The 19,409-nt window shown below is 39.1% G+C and overlaps 1 protein-coding gene across 1 annotated transcript in view; it reads right to left on the bottom strand.

The window, feature by feature from the left end:
* DNAH11 (dynein axonemal heavy chain 11) overlaps positions 1-19,409 on the bottom strand; it is a 396,587-nt gene that overhangs the window by 188,083 nt on the left and 189,095 nt on the right. Inside the window, exons 36-41 of the mRNA XM_074379604.1 lie at positions 13,617-13,755; positions 8,545-8,637; positions 6,734-6,928; positions 5,823-5,900; positions 3,222-3,354; positions 356-483 (exon numbers count right to left, since the gene is read on the bottom strand). Of these exons, the coding sequence (XP_074235705.1) occupies positions 356-483; positions 3,222-3,354; positions 5,823-5,900; positions 6,734-6,928; positions 8,545-8,637; positions 13,617-13,755 (766 nt within the window). The remainder of the gene's footprint in view (positions 1-355; positions 484-3,221; positions 3,355-5,822; positions 5,901-6,733; positions 6,929-8,544; positions 8,638-13,616; positions 13,756-19,409) is intronic.

Raw genomic sequence — 19,409 nt, 5'->3', positions numbered from 1 at the left:
ACTCCAGCGAGACTCTGTATCTATCTGTCTATCTATCTATCTAACTATATAATAATTTATGCCTACCTCTTAGAAAGTGGTAATGCTAAGATGTGTAAACTAAATTCTTAGATTTGTATCTGCGAAATCTCAGTAAAGGTGGCTGAATTCAAAGAAACAAAGAGATTACGTTCCTTGAAATTCTTTAATGGTGAAATTAAGAATATTATCAGGAAAGCAGCACTTACCAAAATGGTAATTATATAAAGAATACCAGGTTAATGAGCAAAAACCAGTATTAACATCAACAAGTGAATGGAACTCTTAATACACTCGGGATGTTATACTGAAGGTTTAGGACTGAAGTTTGATTCACCTTGTTATCATCCATTACAGTATTGAGTGATTCAATCCACATGGGATCAATATCTCCATCCAGGACTATCCATTTCGGTCCATCATGCTTAAGATTTGCTTGTTCTCGCAGAATGAACGAGAAGAGACCTATAAAGTAAGAGTAAACAATCCTAATATAGAATGTAGTTGAGTGCTGTTTACTTCTACCATAGATTGGTATCACTCATCTTGGAAGCTCTTTTACTAACTAAAAAAAGTGAGTTTGCTGCCGCTTTCTTGTGGGCAGTGTGGAACACCTTTTGAGCCACACATGGTTTCCAAATCCAGCTCTGTTATTTACCAGTGTGCAAGCTTCACCTCCCTGAGAAGGAACTCCCACGACTGAGCTTCCCCATATGCCAGACAGAGATGACAAAACCTTCTGTCACGAACAGCTGTGGGGATTTACAGAGGTTAATGTACATAAAACTTAAAACTTACACCAAGTGAAGACACAATCCTTCTTCACACATGTATGTTAAGTATCCATTTTAGATCAAATATTTGTTTATTTCACCTTTCTCCATTTTGCTATAACAATTTTCAAGGGCAGAATTCTGAAGCTAAAGCACTCAGAAGCACTGTATGTCTCTTACAGGAATGTGCTCATTGGGGTATAACACATCATTCCTTAACAGGATGTATACACAAAACCATTTTACATCTACAGTCCCTTTTGCCATGATTACATATCTGAGCATTGTGTACTTTATGTGACATATTTAACAGTTGTTAATTTTTCAAGCTCTAGCATATCTAATAGCATTGTGAGTAAAACTGTTTTGATGCATGTATGTAGAATGTTTACTTTGTGAAGCATTTTGTGTCAAAAGTAACAATATCTAATGGAACCTGCCACCATGTTTCACAAAGCAGCTAGCAAGCTTTTCTAATAGTTTGAACCGTTTCCAAGTTTTTCTGCCTCAACAGATACGGTCCTCTCCCTGCCACAGTTCTTTAAAAAAAGACAGAAGCTAGGCTGAGACAGTAAAAGATGTCCCACAGAAAATGGAGTGCTCACAAGAGGACAGGAGAGAGAATGATGAAGGGTGTCCTGCTTTACTATTCTTTTTAAAATTTCAACTTTTGTTTTAGGTTCAGATGACATGCGCGCAGGTTTGTTGCATGGGTATACTGTGTGGCACTGGGGTTTGGGATCAAATGGTGCCATGGTTCAGGTAATGAGCATAGTACCCAACAGGTAGTTTTTCATCCCCTGCCCCTTTCCTTCCCTCCCACCTCTAGTGGGCCTCTGTGTCAATGGTTTCCATCTGTAAGTCCACACGTACCCAGTGTTTAGCTCCCACTAATAAATGAGAACATGCAGCATTTGGTTTTCTGTCTCTGCATTAATTCATTTAGGATAATGGCCTCCAGCTACATCCATGTTGCTGCAAAGGACATGATTTTGTTCTTTTTTATGGCTACGCAGTATTCCATGGTGCATATGTACCATGTTTTCTTTATCTAATCCACCACTCATGGGCACTCAGGTTGATTCCATGTCTTTGCTATTGTGAATAGTGCTGCAAGGAACATATGAGCGCATGTGTCTTCTTGGTAGAACAATTTACTTTCCTTTAGGTATATACCCAGTAATGGGATTGCTGGGTTAAATGGTAGTTCTGTCTTACATTATTTGAGAAGGCTTCAAACTGCCTCCCATAGTGACTGAACTTATTTACATTCTCACCAAGTCTACAAGCAGTCCCTTTTCTCCACAGCCTCACCAGCATCATTCGACTTTTTAATAATAGTTTTTCTGACTGGTGTGAGATGCTATCTCATTGTGATTTTGATTTACATTTCTACCTTAGATCCGCCATCAGAGAAGTCCTTTCTGATGTGACATTTGACCAGATGCTGAAATAAGATAAGGGAGCAAGTGATGCAGGCATCCAGAAGAGTGTTGCTGATGGCAGGAACATGAAGAGCTGGGGCCCCGTGACAGGATCAAGTTCAAGGAACAGCAATGAGGTCAAAATGAATGGATTATATAGTAAGTGGTGGGAAATGAAGTCAGCGATGGTGGGATTTGGGGACGGACAGGGATCCAATCACATAGAGCCTTATAAGCCATGGAAAAGGTTGGATTCTAAAGGTGATTGGAACCACTATCAATCAAAAGCAGAGAAGTAACATTTGAAGCCTTCTGTCTGCTGTAGGTCCAGTGAACTGCAAGGAAAACAGCAGGAGGAGGTGCCCAGCTGCTGTAGTACAGGTGAGACAAGATGGTGGCTTCAACTAATGTGGTATCTATGGAGAAGGTGAGAAGAATCGGAATTCACATACATTTTAAAGGTGAAGCCTATAGGATTTGCTGTGAGGTTGGATGTAGGGTGTGAGTGGAAGAGAGGCCTCAAGAATGATGCCAAGGTTAGTGCACTTATTGTAATAGGAAGTCATAACAGATTGTCACAAAGGGACCCGTTTGTTTACAAATACTTTCAGGGAAGGAAACATGCCCTACTGACTTTTGTCCCCGGCACCTGGAATTACGCCTGCCTGAACTTCAGTCAGTGTCTTGTATCAGGTACTTTAGAGACATTCCCTGAGGCATTCACGTCGACTTCGCTCCTGATTTACAGGGAGCCCTGACATAATTGACATGGGATGAAATACAACAGCTCTGAGTGCAATTCTGCTAAATGCAAATCAAGTACTTATTCAAATCTAGTTTCAATTTATACATTATAAATGCTGTTGTCATCTGCTACATTTCCAATAATGCCAACATATAAACAGTAAATCTGTGACTATGACTAAAATTGGCTCATACTGAAAAATGGCTCTCTGGATAGAAAAAAAGAAAACTTTAGCGCTTCTAAAGAGGAAATACTACTTACCATCTTTCCATTCTCGGGTAACATGATGTATGAAACCAAAGAGTTCATCTGTTGTCACAGCTTTAGGGTTTAAGTCATTCCAAACCGGCTTCTGTTTCATGTTAACATATGTTTGGTTCAGTGTTCTCAAAATCTGAGGGGAAGAAGCAGCAAATAAATTAATACTAACGTGAGGCAAAGAGAAAGTAAAAGATTTCTGAAAGGTTTTTCTTATTCATTATATGTTCCTAGATGTTCTGTGTGCGCTAAGATTGAGACGGGAAAACTGCACATATGTGCATTTCCACAACCATCTTGAAAAGCTTCATCTTACAAATGCTCAGCGAGACAGAATCAGCTCACTGGATTCTTTGAACCATTTAGACTAAAGGAAGTCACTTCTTCATTTGAGATTTTTAACCATGTGTGCAAAGTGCAGGGCCATACATAAATAAGCATTCATGTTGATTATAAAATCTACCCTGCCTGCATCAGCAAGATTGGTTTTTCTCAAAATGTAGCCCATATCAGAATTGTTTGGAGGGCAGGAAAATACAGATTGCTGGGCCCAATCCCAGAGCTTCTATTTCAGTAGGTCTGAGGTGGGGTCAGCAATGTGCAGTTCCAACAAGGTATCACTGATGCCAATGATGCTGGTCTGGCCATGCTTTGAGACCCAGTGACTTGGAGCAGTGGTTCTCAGAAAGAGACTGTATTGACTTGGGGGAAGAAGTGGGAAAGGGCTTCTCGGCATCTAGTAGATGCAGGCCAGGGAGGATGCTAAATATCTTTCAGTGCACAGGATACACCCTTACAGTGGAGCTATCCAGTCCAGAATGTCAACAGTGCTGAGGCTGAGAAACCCTGATCCAGATAATGAAGGAAAAGGCTTGACAATGAGAACTCACAGAACAGGTGCTCAGTGTATGTCTCATGAACTAATTGATACTTTTAACTCAAATATCTGCCCTAACTCTCCCGTTTGCTCTCTTTGAAAAGCGGTGACTTTTGTCTTAGGTATTTATCATGCTGACCTACTCAGAGGGGTTTTGAAGAACTTTTTCAATTGGCAAACACTTTGAAATGGTAAGATGCTAAAGAATGTCACCCTAAGCTGCAGTACTCTGGGTATCTTGGCTTACATAGATGTTGAATGCAACAGAACTGGTGAAGACTAGATCAAAGAAGGTAAATGGCCTTATGAATATTAAGCTTATATTTTTAGAAACCATTAATCTACTGAAAAGTATAGAATTATCCTTCCTTGAACTGTGGCCTACATCTGTAACTTACTCTAACAAAATAATTACAGGTCTATCAGTTATGTACTTTAATATTTCATTTATCATATGCTTCACTAGAAAAATCTCTATACAGAGATTGTTTTTCTTACAATTTTTCCACTTTGGGCTCTGATCTAAATACTAGCAAGTTCCATATACTGCCATGCAGTAAAATCTCACATGCTCAGTCTGATTATTTTTAGTTGTTGGCTACCAAGTATGTTTATACCCAAGCATCCTGAATTAAAATGCATGCAGTTCTGCATATACCGTCTGCCAACCAAGAAAATAAGTATGTTGCCAGGACTGTCAGTAAGACAAAACAAAATCAAGCAGTGAACTAAAAACGGGGATAATAATACCCATAGTATATCACTGTTGTGCAGAATAAATCATACACAGTGTACCTAGCACAGCACATAATAGGTACTTCAAAAATGTGGTTTTTGCCACTTCCTTTTATTTTTAAGTTTTGTTTGGCCATATAGAGGGTTGCATTTCTCAGGGAGTACTGAAGGAAAATATTTGGGTTTTTCTTAATGATATGGGGAGGAAAGTCAAGAATGACTTGGAAAAGAAAATAGGTATGATAAATGCGGCTACAGCCAATCAAATCCTCCAGCCAGGTATCTTTATTCCACAGTCTTTTTTTTTTTTTTTTTTTTTTTTTTGAGACGGAGTTTCACTCTTTTACCCAGGCTGGAGTGCAATGGCGCGATCTCGGCTCAAACCGCAACCTCCGCCTCCTGAGTTCAGGCAATTCTCCTGCCTCAGCCTCCTGAGTAGCTGGGATTACAGGCACGCACCACCATGCCCAGCTAATTTTTTTTTGTATTTTTAGTAGAGATGGGGTTTCACCATGTTGACCAGGATGGTCTCGATCTGTTGACCTCGTGATCCACCCGCCTCAGCCTCCCAAAGTGCTGGGATTATAGGCTTGAGCGACCGCGCCCAGCTCCACAGTCTCTTAATACGTTTATCTTTGATAAAAGAATCCAAGTATAAATGTATTGAAAGGTGTGTAAGGTAGGAGGGCGTCCATCAGAATGCCTGTATCTGAAGCTAAACATCTCATGTGGAAATCTCAATCTTCATCTTGGCTTGCTTTTCCTATGTGAATGCAATGCTTTATTTGCTTCTCATTCTCCATCCCCCAACCAATATCAAGAAAAAGAATGTTAATTCATCAAGCAGCAAGATTATAGTCTCAGATTCTGAACCAAAATTATGGTGGGCTTCATGGAGGGGAATTCTTTTGAGCAGCATTGCAAACAGACCAAACCACAATGACAACAAATGTTCTTTCTATGGCTGAGAGCTAATAGGCAATTTACTGTACCTCACTCTTTCCTGTGCCTGCATTTCCAACCACAAAAACGGAGTGCCGCACAGCCAACAGTTCCTCAAGCTGGACAACCTGCAGAGCAAACAGCTGGTCACTGGTTTCCTTTAATGAGTTGGTGACAAAAAGATAACCTACCCATTTTTTGCCCAAATCTTCTTTCCTTACACCCAAGCCAGCCCCTACTGACAACAGCACGTTCAGAGAAAGTTCAAATAGACCATAAGTGCAAAGTTATAGTTTCTCCTGGATTCCCCACGTAGACCACAGGGATGAGACTGAAGTTAAACCATGATTTATGCAGTACTCAGCATATGGCAGGGGTTATTTACAAAAATCATTAACTCTCCATGAAGGTTTGAACAAACACTTGTAAATAGCTAATCACCCTATACAACTGAGTAATGATTTCCTATAAAATATGTAAAATGGATAATGTATATAGTGTCTCATGTCCATGCATTCACTGAATTCAAGTTGAATATTAGTATGCCCAAGCTTTTCATATGTCAGATATCTACCTAAGTTATTCTCATACATGTTGTCATTCTTCCCTCATTAAAAGCATGCACTAATAATTTTACATCCAATATTCTCTAAAAAGGAGGAAAGAACAGAGTAAATTTTTAGCGTATGTCTCCAAGAACCAACTTTTGTAACCTAATTAAAAGTATGCTTACATTTAAAACCCGTGACAATTATATCTATGTTTTCACCTTATAGAGTGAGGCTACTAAAATACTTACTAACGTTGACTTAATACTGCCATATGAAAATGCTTGAAAGAATATAGTGAGATCCTATGAAGGTTAGGGTACAAGTTAACATCTTGCTTTAGTATCAATTAGCCACGGTTACTTCCACTGACAATCCCAATAGCTGCCATGAAAAGCAAATGCTCCTTTTACTTTTAGGATGAAGCTCTCTTCAGGCTGCAGGCGGAGCTCCAGGGTAGACTGCCTGACCATCTGTTCGAAGTGCAGCTTCCTCCTCCGGGGCACATCGAGGGCTGGAAACAGGTCACTGACCAAGCCCAGAAACACTGGGATGTCGTCAGTCACTATTTTAGGCATATTGAAATCCCTTAATGCTCTCATGAGTACCTAGGAAAAAAACATTTTATACAAACCCAATACAAGGTCTAACAAACACCTAAATAACTAAAGATGTTTGTTATTTTTAATCCTAATATGGGAAGCATGAGATATTGACACTGTTCTCCATTAAGATGGCATTCTAGTAATAGGGAGGTTAAATGTCTAAAATTGGCATATCAGAACATGAAAAGGGTGAACTTATACAATGGACAATGCTTAGAGTAAGAACAGCAAGGAGGCCTTTTCCTTCCCTGCCAATGATCTGTTTTGATCTTCAGGCAGAATCTAAGGGCATTCTTTCTTGAATCTTCAAATTCCAGAATTTAATCAAACCCATCAGATCATTTTGTCCACAGTACTCTGAGAATTTAAGAATGAAAATCTTAAACATTTTTAGTTTTTCTGCGGTTTATCTATCTTGGCTGAAAGCCAAAGATTTTAAAACCAGTAACTCAAACATCAGGATAACTTTCACAGAAGGAGCTAAGCATTTCAACAAAAATAAAAAAGCAAGAGAACAAATAAATGAAAGAAAATCTTCACCTAGTACTAAATTATGACTAAGAGGAAAAGAGAAAAATATTGGCAAAGAAAAGTAGAAAATCACATGATAAATAGCCCTCATTTAAAAAAAAAAGAGTAGATCAAGGTTTGTTGTTGTTGTTTTGCTATGTCTCAGGTCATACTGCACATACACATGGTGATACATATTGACATGGTTTGGATTTGTGTCCCCACCCAAATCTCATGTCAAATTGGAGGAGAGCCTAGTGGGAGGTGACTGGATCATGGGGCGGATTCCCTCCTTGCTGTTCTTGTGATAATGAGTTCTCAGGAGATCTGATGGGTTAAAAGCGTGTGGCACTTTCCCCTTCACTCTCTCCCTCTCTCTCCTGCCACCATGTGAAGAAGTTCCAGGCTTCCCCCTTGCCTTCCTCCATGATGGTCAGTTTCCTGAGTTCTCCCAATCAGGCTTTCTGTTAAGCCTGTGGAACTGTGAGTCAACTCAACCTCTTTATAAATTACCCACTATCAGGGAGTTCTTTATAGCAGTGGAAATGGACTGATAGTGCATATACATTGCTCTCACTACTTATTTAAGAGGGAAAAATGCATGACGTGTTATCATTTCTTTCCAGGAAGGAGAGCAGAACATTTCTCTAGTAGCTCTGACCAACCAATCAAGCATTTCACTGGTGTTAGGAAATTACCCTTCCTGTTTCATTCTGCATGCCCATCTTACATCTCACGAAATGGATGTACTTTCTCCCATTATGTCTTCACTGACTTTCCAGGATTAATATCCCAACTCAATCAGATTTCTTAAATGTTCCTCAGAGGAAATCAGTGATTACTGAATTACCTAACTGCCAAAATACTTTTTGTGGCTGATATTTCAAAAGTACTTTACAATCACATTTTCTTTTCCAGATTCCTTTCTTTGTACTCAAAAACACTTGTGACCTCTTGTAAGTAGCACCACTCCTCAAATTGCTTGCATTAATAGATGTTATACTTGTTAAAAGTTGTGCTATGCACACCCTACCATCCAGGCATACACTTTCACTTCTGTGAAACTGGCCAGTTACTCACTCAGCAAAATCCTATTAGCATTGCAGTACCTGATCTTCAGGTCTGTTTCTATCTCCTCGTTTCAGAGAGCCAGCCACAACCAAGACAGATTTAATAGCACGAAGTCCCCAATCATAATGATCCTAAAATCAAAACATAAGTTGATTTTCTCAAAAACTGAGGGAATAGAATTCTCATTCCAGAGGTAAGAGCTAAAAGTTTAAAGAAAGCCGTTCACATAAATATACACTTTAATGATTCAAAATACCATTTTCTTCTCCTCTTTGAAATTGTAAAAAACCGTGTCCCCATAGTGTTGTCCTGTTTCTTTCACCCGTTTTTTCCGCCCCTGTCAGCAAGTCTCTCCTTTCTGTAGCACTTAACTGCAGCATTTGCGCAAGGCTCCATCCTCCTCCCTCGCTGGAGTCTCTCAATAGACAGGCTAATGCGGTAGCTCAGCAAATTCCATGTCTTCACCTTCAACCTGAAGCTTATTTCTCCAGCTAAGCTGCTTTCGCCAAGGGCCCTGATATTCTACCTCTTCCCAGACTTCAATCCCTAATGGCCCTAATTACTCCACTTCCTAATCATTCCGACACCGGCCTAGATGCTAGCACATAATATAATAAAAACCGTGTCATGAAGATTCAGCTATATTATTTTGTGACTTCAATATTATCCCTAATGAAGATTCCTCCCACAGGCTATGAGTTCCTGGAGGATCTCAGAATATCACTTCTGAGATTGGATACAATTCCAACTCCATGCTCCCTGGGTCCAATTACATTTTTCCTTCTGGCTTTTTCTCAAGATAAACTTATTTCCCATATTCACCGTCCTCTCGGGCCTAGCAGAGTGTACGGCACAGGGCAGATGCTCTGTAAAGGTATCCCGAATGAACCAACTGCTTACACCGGAATGGCCTTCTCTCTTTTGCTGTCCACCTACAACCTACATAGTAACAACCCGTCTCTCAAATGTCTCTCAGCTGTGTCTGTGGCAAAAACACTTTACCTCCCAGAGCCTCAGAATCATCAGCTACAAAAAGGCAGATAAAAGCACCCACCTACTTTATAAGTGGTTGTAGGAGTAAAGTGAGTTAATGTGAATACAAATTTTTGTGTGGGCACTGAAACAATATTACACGTGTAAATATCCCATTTACTCCATTAGTGGATAATAAAATCAATTTAGTAGGTCTCGACCATCATTTTTGTCTGTAATAAAATAGAATGAAATGTAAACTACCAGGGTATGATGCAAATAAGAGTAAAAAGTGGCTGGGTGTGGTTGCTCATGCCTGTAACCTCAGCACTTTGGGAGGCTGAGGTGGTGGATTGCTTCAGCCCAGGAGTTCCAGACCAGCCTGGGAAAAATGGAGAAAATCTCATCCCTGCAAGAAATACAAAAATTAGCCGGGTGTGATGGTGCATGCCTAAAGTCTCAGTTACTTAGGAGGCTGAGGTGGGAAGATTGCTTGAACCAGGGAGGTTGAGGCTGCAGCCAGCCACGATCACGTCGCTGCACTCCAGTCTGGGTAACAAAGTGAAACCCTGTCTCAAAACAAAACAACAAACAAAAAAGAGTAAAAAATCATTTGAAAGCCACTGATGGAGTAGGATGAGGCTTGAAGAGGAAAAGGAAGAAGAACCAGTCTTTTCTTTTTCATACTTTAAGCTCTGGGATACACGTGCAGAACGTGCAGGTTTTTACATAGATATACATGTACCACGGTGGTTTGCTGTACCCTCAACCTGTCCTCTACATCAGGTATTTCTCCTAATGCTATCCCTCCCCTAGTCCCCCACAACCCTGACAGGCCCTGGTGTGTGATGTTCCCCTCCCTATGTTCATGTGTTCTCGTTCAATAGACAGAGTCAGAATAGATGGTGTTTGGTTTTCTGTTCTTGTGTTAGTGTGCTGAGAAGGATGGTTTCCATCTCCTTCTATGTCCCTGCAAAGGACATGAACTCACCCTTTTTTATGGCTGCATAGCATTTCATGATGTCTATGTGCCACATTTTCTTTATACAGTCTATCATTGATGGGCATTTGGACTGGTTCCAAGTCTTTGCTATTGTGAACAGTGCTCCAAAAAACATACGTGTACATGTGTCTTTACAGTAGAGTGATTTATAAACCTTTAGGTATATACCCAGTAATGGTATTGCTGTGTCAAATGGTATTTCTGAGAGCCAGAGTTTCAAGCTGGGAGGTGGTTATGTTATTGCAGTGACAAATAAAGGAGAGGATGCGGAAGAAATTCTGGACCACAGATTTCAGAGTACTTGGTGCCTCTGCTAAACATTTAAACCAGGCGTCCCCAAACTACAGCCCGCAGGCCACATGCGGCCCCCTGAGGCCATTTATCTGGCCCCCCGCCGCACTTCAGGAAGGGGCACCTCTTTCACTGGTGGTCAGTGAGAGGAGCACAGTATGTGGTGGCCCTCCAACGGTCTGAGGGACAGTGAACAGGCCCCCTGCGTAAAAAGTTTGGGATGCCTGATTTAAACAATGCAAATTGCTAAAATTATCTTCATCATTTTCGTTATATCATTCCATTAGCCAAAAACGTCTACTATTTTCCCAAATTAATTTCTGGAGCACAGAAAGATATCCAAGAATTGTGTTCCTAACCCAGCTATTCTGTCCTGGCCAGATTTTTTCCAGCTCATCTCATCTGTAACATTTCTCAGTTAGCAAACTCTTTCCTTCTTTGTTCTGCCTGTACTCCCAACACCTTCCTCTTGTAATTGGCTACAGGTGTGTCCCAGACAGAATAAGAAAGAAAAGTCAAATCTTGCCCTTACCACCTATTAACTATATGGACTCAGGACTGTTTTGCTCAGTTTTGTCATCTGTGTAACAGGGCTAATAAAAACAAACTTGTCAACTTCTTTTGACAGTTTTGTAACATAACACATAGTACCCATTCAGTAAATACTGGTTTCTTTCTTCCCTCAAAACTCGAACAATCTTTTCATTCTCCACTGTCTTCCAATTTTTATGTCATGTAAACTGAATTACTTAAATTCTTCAAAGTCAGAAATCTGGGTGCTTGTTTTTTTATCTTACCCATTCATCATGGTCAGCAATAAGCACATTACTTAGATATAGTAGATGCTCACTAAACGTTTAAATGTCACTACTGAAAATGGATATAGTTGAAACTCCATATTCCCTGGACTCTATATTACAGTTTTTCTTCTGACTTTTTACCATTAGAAAATTAAAATAGGCTTGGTGAGGTGCGGTGGCTCACACCTGTGTTATCAACACTGTAGGAGGCTGAGGCAGGCGGATTATGAGGTAAAGAAATTGAGACCATCTTGGCCAACAAGGTGAAACCTCATCTCTACTAAAAACACAAAAATTAGCTGGGTATGGTGGTGCACATCTGTAGTCCCAACTACTTGGGAGAGTACCAGGAGGCAGAGATTGCAGTGAGCTGAGACCATGCCACTGCACTCCATTCTGGCAAAAGAGTCAGACTCTGTCTCAAAAAAAAATTTTTTAATTTAAAAAAAAATTAATTAAAATAGGCTCATTTAAAAAAATAGATTGTAAGAATAAGGAAAATAAAAAACACCCATAATCTTATCCAGAGACAACTGTTAAAAATTATGATTCCACCCCCCCATGTAAATTCAGTTACCACAAGGACAACATAAGTTTCTGTCATAGTCCATCCATACCGTGCCCTAACAATGAGCAAGTTAAAATGAATACCTGGCAATAAGGTAACTGTGTGGTCTAACTGGGGTATTTTGATACTTCTTTTTTTTTTTTTTTTTTTGAGATGGAGTCTTGCTCTGTTGCCCAGGCTGGAGTGCACTGGCATGATACTTTCATTTTGGCGACAGAATAACACCACCAGTAATTAATGAAATGTTATCAAGAGACCAAAAGTCAAAAATGACCATATGGCTGAACTGTAAAATACTGATGCTTATATGTAATTTCTGTGGCTTATCAGCAACTTCAATAAATCCATGAGAAGCTTATGATTGGTGAGTGGAGAGTATGTCAATTTGATCCATTTTAGAGATAAGGAAATTGTAGAGAAAACATTTAGAAGAACAAAAAAACAGTCAGCCCTACCTTTAAATAAAGAATTACCAATAAATGAGAATAATTTTAACATTCCTTGAGATATTCTTGAGAAAATGAGCCTTGCCTTACTCTTATGAGCACTCTTGCCCTATTGTACTAGAAAATAACATTTTCACGAAGAAAGGGAGGCAATATAAAATTCCATTTATAATTACAAAATTGATAGAGTTAAGGAAAATCACATAGCTCACTGATTAAAAAATGTATTAATACAAATAAAATATCAGAACTCAAATGTCTCAAATTTAATTTCAGAAAAAAATAAAAATGATAAAGTAAGCTTTTCAAAATTTATAGAAAATATTTCTAATGTCAGATCAAATGGAAGTTTTAGGTTTTTTAAAGGAATCTCCATTTGATCCAGCAACCTCACTACTAGGTATCTGCCCAGAGGAAAAGAGGTGATTAAATGAAAAAGGCACCTGCACAAGCCTATTTCTAGCAGCACAATTTGCAGTTGCAAAAATATGGACTAGCCTAAATGTCCATCAACCAATGAGTGGAAATGGAAAAATGTGGTATATATACACCATGGAATACTACTCAATCATAAAAAGAAATGAAATAATGGCATTTGCAGCGACCTGCATGGAGGCAGAGACCATTATTCTAAGTGAAGTAACTCAAGAACAGAAAACCAAATATCACATGTTCTCACTTATAAGTGGGAGCTCAGCTATGAGATTGAAAAGTTCTAAGAATGATAGAACGGCCTACGGGGACTTGGGAGAAAATATGGGAGGTGGGTGAGGGATAAAAGCCTACACACTGGGTACAGTGTACACTCCTCAGGTGATGGGTGCACCATGATTTCAGAAATTACCACTAAAGAACTTATCCATGTAACCAAAAAACACCCGTTCCATCCAACTACTGAAATTTAAAAAGAACGTACAAATATTTTTTAATGTCTAATGTAATTTGAATAATGAATTACCTAGAATCCATATTTCAAAAGCTTTTTCAGTGGTATATAAAAACCAAGAAAACATAACAAATGATCCCTCACCTGCTTGGAGAGGAGCTCCTTGCAAAGTGTGTACAATGTAATGAACTTTCGGGCTAATGAGCGTGCATCCACAAAACCTTCAGCAACTAACATGATTTCACAGATTAGCTCAATGTCAGGGGCCACCATGGCACAGGGTCTAAAAAGTAAATATGAATTTTTTGTTTTAAAATGTGACAGGGTGATAAGTACAAATTACTGAAATCGAGTGATTAATTCATACCAGCGTTTTAACCATTCCTAAGCAGGTCATAATTATGTCTGTCAATCACAGCTAATAAGACCCTTCACTTCAACTAAAAAAATGTCCACTCATTACTGAACGCAAAAAATGAAAGTCTGGAATGGCAGCAGCACAGGCATAGGAGTTCAAAGAAAATCCATGAACACATTCTGTAGACTTCTGGTATAAGTTGTCACTGCAGAAATAGGAATAGCGATGTTTTGAGCTAAGGGCCAGCCTTTTCCTGTGGTGTGGTGGTTAATGTTTTGACAACCAGCTGTCTAAAAAATAGCATTTTCTTATTTCCAATGAATAAATCCTTCTACCATGGCTGATTCCCAGCAACCGACACAATGTCAAAAAATGTTGAGCTGACAAGTATACCACCATATAGACACAAAAGACAGAAATAACCTCAAGAGCATAAATATCAGTAAAATAAATAATTATAAAGTGACCAGTTTGGAGTGTTTATCACCTTTGTTTTTAATACAATTTACTGAATCAAAAGTTGATAAAATTTAGTTTTCATTAAACCGAAGAATCAACTCAGAAAATTCATGAAAACTGAACTATCAGCTCGAGAGCTTGTACCGGCCGTCTCCAGCACACCACTGCCTAAGGCCGACTTGGAGAGACTTGTAAAGGGCACATTTAGAAAAACATAGCTTCAAATCCCCTTTCTTTTGGAGAGGGACTTCCAAAAAGTCCCTCTCCAAAGACAGTTGCTATTCTCGGCAATGTTTGAAAAAATTCCACCTAACTGAAGTTAAGTGTAAAGAACAGTATATAACTGAATAAGCTCATTATTTTATACTTCTTAAAGTATACATTCCAATAATACCTACCTAACTGGTTTTGTAAATATAATTATAATCTATTTCATGCAAACCTGATTTTGATCCTGAACATCAAATCTTTAAGTATCTTTGGATTTAGGTTATTCAATACCTCTTATATCTTAATTGACCTCATTTTTTTTTACGCATTTGTTACTCTTCATCATATGATGGAAGATGATGAAGAGTAAATGGAGACAGAAAAGGCTAGCACAGCTATGTATTTTATATCTACATTAATATAGACAACTAATTTTTACTGAGCACTTCATACCATACAGGGTGCTGAAATCTTTGTATGCACTCTCTCACTTAACCACCACAACACTACGGGGTGGGTGCCCATTCCTTTGATCTTTATTTTACAGAGATGCAGACTGATGTTCCCTGAAGTTCAAGCACAGGCTATAGGCCTCATGGTTGGTGAATGGTGCAATCAGAACACTCCAAAGGCACAAGCACATGGCTTCCACGTGTGAATAAAGCTTTCATCATCCATTAAACAAAAATTATTAAAAATTCACAAAACAATTTCAAATTTCAAGTCCCAAATGAAAGACAGTATGAGATGAGTTGGGTCACACACAGAATACTGCAAAGGCACACAGCTTTCAAACAAAGCTATTCTGTAGTTATTACATTTATTTCTAGAATGGTTATTCTCTATCTAGATTTTTTCAAGAAAGTTAGTTAGACATTAAAAAATTACTATGCTAGAGAAAGCTGTTATGAGAAAAGGAAAACATTCAATACAGGATGTTAGAATAATTAACTAGTTAGAATAATTAACTATTAGGGTAAATAACTGTTTAAACACTCATTTCATATTACCAATCAAAATAAGTTCTCACCAGATGAATTACATTTAATAAGTACAGTAACACTATAAAAATTAGAAGAAAATGCAAACAAAATTATGGTTAAATATCTAGATGAATGGGCAAGTGAACTCCAGGCTTAAAAGAATGGAAAAAGATCCCACTAAAAACTGAAGAGGTTCTTAGAATATATGTGAAGTGGAATATTATTATTTTGAAAACACACTGAATAGGTAAAAACACACATTGAGAACCCTAAATAATACCCCAAAATAAAACTAATAATCTTCTAGCTTATCATCAAAGAAAAAGGAAGAGAGAAAAGATTTAAGTTACCCATGTATCAGGCATGGAACTCAAGACATCACTACATACAATAAGGGGAATATTGGCCTCATGAATGTCTTCTTTTAGGAAGTGTCTGTTCATATCCTTTGCCCAGTTTTTGATTTTTTTTCCCCTTGTAAGTTTAAGTTCTTTCTAGATTCTGGGTATTAGAACTTTGTCAGCTGGACAGATTGCAAAAATTTTCTCCCATTCTGTAGGTTGCCTGTTTACTCTGATGACAGTTTCTTTTGCTGGGCAGAAGCTCTTTAGTTTAACTGATCCCATTTGTCAATTTTGGCTTTTGTTGCCACTGCTTTAGTATTTTAAGTCATGAAGTCTTTGCCCTGAATGACATTGCCTATGTCCTAAGTGGTATTGCCTAGGTTTTCTTCTAGGGCTTTTATGGTTTTAGAGTCTATGTTGAAGTCTTTAATCTATCTTGAGTTAATTTTTGTATAAGTTTTAAGGACGGGGTCCAGTTTCTGTTTTCTGCATATGGCTAGCCAGTTTTCTCAGGACCATTTATTAAATAGGGAATCCTTTCCCCATTGCTTGTGTTTGTCAGGTTTGTCAATTATCAGATGGTAGTAGATGTGCAGTGTTACTTCTGAGGCCTCTGTTCTGTTCCATTGTTTTATATCTCTGCTTTGCTACTAGTACCATGCTGTTTTGGTTACTGCAACCTTGTAGTATAGTTTGAAGTCAGGAAGCATAAGGCCTCCAGCTTTGTTCTTTTTGCTTAGGATTATCTTGGCTATCTTTGGTTCCAAGTACAATTTAAACTATTTTTTTCTAATTCTGTGAAGAAAGTCAAGGTAGCTTCATGGTAAGAACATGGAATCTATAAATTACTTTGGGTGGTATGGCCATTTTCATAATATTGATTCTTCCTATCCATGAGCATGTAATGTTTTTCTATTTGTTCGTGTCCCCTCTTATTTCCCTGAGCAGTAGTTTACAGTTCTCCTCTAGGGAGGAGATCTCACAAGTGCCGAGGCAGGAGCAAAAAGCCTCAGCCTATTTCCATATAAATAATGAAGAAGAAAGTAACTAGAAATATAACCGTAGTAGTTATTAGTTATTCATATGTGATTTTAGTTATTCATAGGTAATCTTAATTCTTTTACCAATGCCTCTCAGGTCGTAAGTGTGAACCGTTTACTAATGCCTCTCAGGTCCTAAGTGTGAATCTGGGTGACATTGTGAAATGAATGACACTAAGGTAAGATGCTCTAAGCCCTCTGTCATGCCTGCATAAGGGCTGCTGCAGGGTGCTTTGGCTGTGCGGCAGCCTCAGCACTGGGAAAATGCCTGCAGTTTAGCCAGCTAGAGAAGGAGACGTCCAAGATGACTGAGACATCTCCTATCCCGGAGGAGTTAGGAGAAAACTCCGCTTCTCCATGCTCCTGTCTAAGGCCTGACGGTTGTCAGGTAGACTGACAGACATCCAGGAGCTTAATTGTCTCTATGTGATGCTGTGCTGCAGTGGTCACGTTTCATGTCTACTCTCATGTTCTGCTCTGCACTTGGTTCCTTTTTTCTTAGAAAAGATGATCAGTAATAGTAATATAAATCTTAATGTCTTAGTTCTCTAATGATAAATATGGAAAAAGTGCTAATGCACTATACTCCTTACCTCACTTGGGTGCCAGAAATTCCTGAGCCCCTACCTGAATGACTCGTGATGAACTTCACCCTATCACTGCCACGCCCGAACTACCCTGCCCCAGTATCTGACCAACAAGACCATGCCCTACCTACCCCACCCCCAGATTTGCAACTCAATAAAATTGAGAACATTCCAGCATTCAGGGCCACTGCTGGTCTCCCAGATTTGGTTAGCAGTGGACCCCCACCCGGGGCCCAAACTCTCTTTTCCCCGGGGCAAGGGGAGGGAGAGCATTAGGACAAATATCTTCATGTCTTGTGTCTTTTATTTCTACAATTTCTCGTCTCCACACCAGCCAGGAGGAGCTCACAGAACCCTGTAGGGCTGAACCCTATATTCTCCTTGAAGAGGTCCTTCACATCCCATGTAAGTTGTATTCCTAGGAATTTTATTCTCTTTGTGGCAATTGTGAATGGGAGTTCAAACATATGAAAAAAAAGCTCATCATCACTGGTCATTAGAGAAATGCAAATCAAAATCATAATGAGTTACCGTCTCAAACCAGTTAGAATGGTGATCATTAAAAAGTCAGGAAACAACAGATGCCAGTGAGGATGTGAAGAAATAGGAATGCTTTTACATGGTTGATGGGAGTGTAAATTAGATCAACCATTATGGAAGACAGTGTGGCGATTCCTAAGGGGTCTAGAACCAGAAATGCCATTTGACCCAGCAATCCCATTAATGGGCCTATACTGGAAGGATTATAAATCATTCTAATATAAAGACACACACACACAAACACACACACACACACACACACACACACACGTATGTTTCTTGCAGCACTATTTACAATAGCAAAGACTTGGAATGAACCCAAATGCCTATCAGTGATGACTGGATCAAGAAAATGTGGCACATAATGCACCATGGAATACTGGGAGCCACAAAAAAGAATGAGTTCATGTCCTTTACAGGGACATAGATGAAGCTGGAAACCATCACTTCCAGCAAACCAACACAGGAACATAAAAGCAAACACCACATGTTCTCACTCGTAAGTGGGAGTTGAACAATGAGAACACATGGACACAGGGAGGGAAACGTCACACATTGGGGCCTGCCAGTGGATGGAGGGCAAGGGAAGGGAGAGCATTAGGACAAATACCTAATGCATGTAGGGCTTAAAACCTAGATGACAGATTGATGGGTGCAGCAAACCACAATGGCACATGTATACCTATGTAACAAACCTGCATGTTCTGCACATGTATCCCAGAACTTAAAGTATAATAAAAATTTAAAAATTAAGGGAATATTATGAATAACATGGTTTGGCTCTGTGTCCCCACCCAAATCTCACATTGAATTGTAGTTCAGTGTTGGGGGAGGGATGCGGTGGAAGGTAACTGGATCATGGGAGATTTTCCCCATGCCATTTTCATGATGTTGAATGAGTTCTCATGAGATATGATGGTTTTAAGGTGTGTGGCACTTCCCCACTTCATGCACATTCTCTCTCTCCTGCTCTGCCATGTAAAATGTGCTTGCTTTCCTCTTTGCCTTCTGCCATCAGTGTAAGTTTCCTGAGGCCTCCTAAACAATGCTTCCTGTGAAGCCTCTGGAACTTTGAGTCAATTAAACCTCTTTTCTTCATAAATTACCCAGTCTCAGGTAGTTATTTATAGCAGTGTGAGAACAGACTAACACAATGAACAAATGTGTGCCAATAGGTTCAACTATCTAGATAACACCAGTAAGTTCCGTAAAAGGTTTAAATTACCAAAATGCAATCAAGAAAAATTAAAAATCAGAAAAGCCTCATATCTATTAAAGAAATTGAATGTATTACTAGAGAGATTCCAGTAAAAATCTCTAGGTTCAGATGGCCTCACTGATTAATTCAAATACTTCAGGAGTAAATAATAGCAACTCTACACAAACTCTTAAGAAGATAGAGAAGAAAACACTTGC

This window comes from Saimiri boliviensis, chromosome 10 (genome assembly GCF_048565385.1).
Source record: "Saimiri boliviensis isolate mSaiBol1 chromosome 10, mSaiBol1.pri, whole genome shotgun sequence".
Taxonomy (NCBI): domain Eukaryota; kingdom Metazoa; phylum Chordata; class Mammalia; order Primates; family Cebidae; genus Saimiri; species Saimiri boliviensis.
This window is presented reverse-complemented; position numbering and strand designations above follow the sequence as displayed.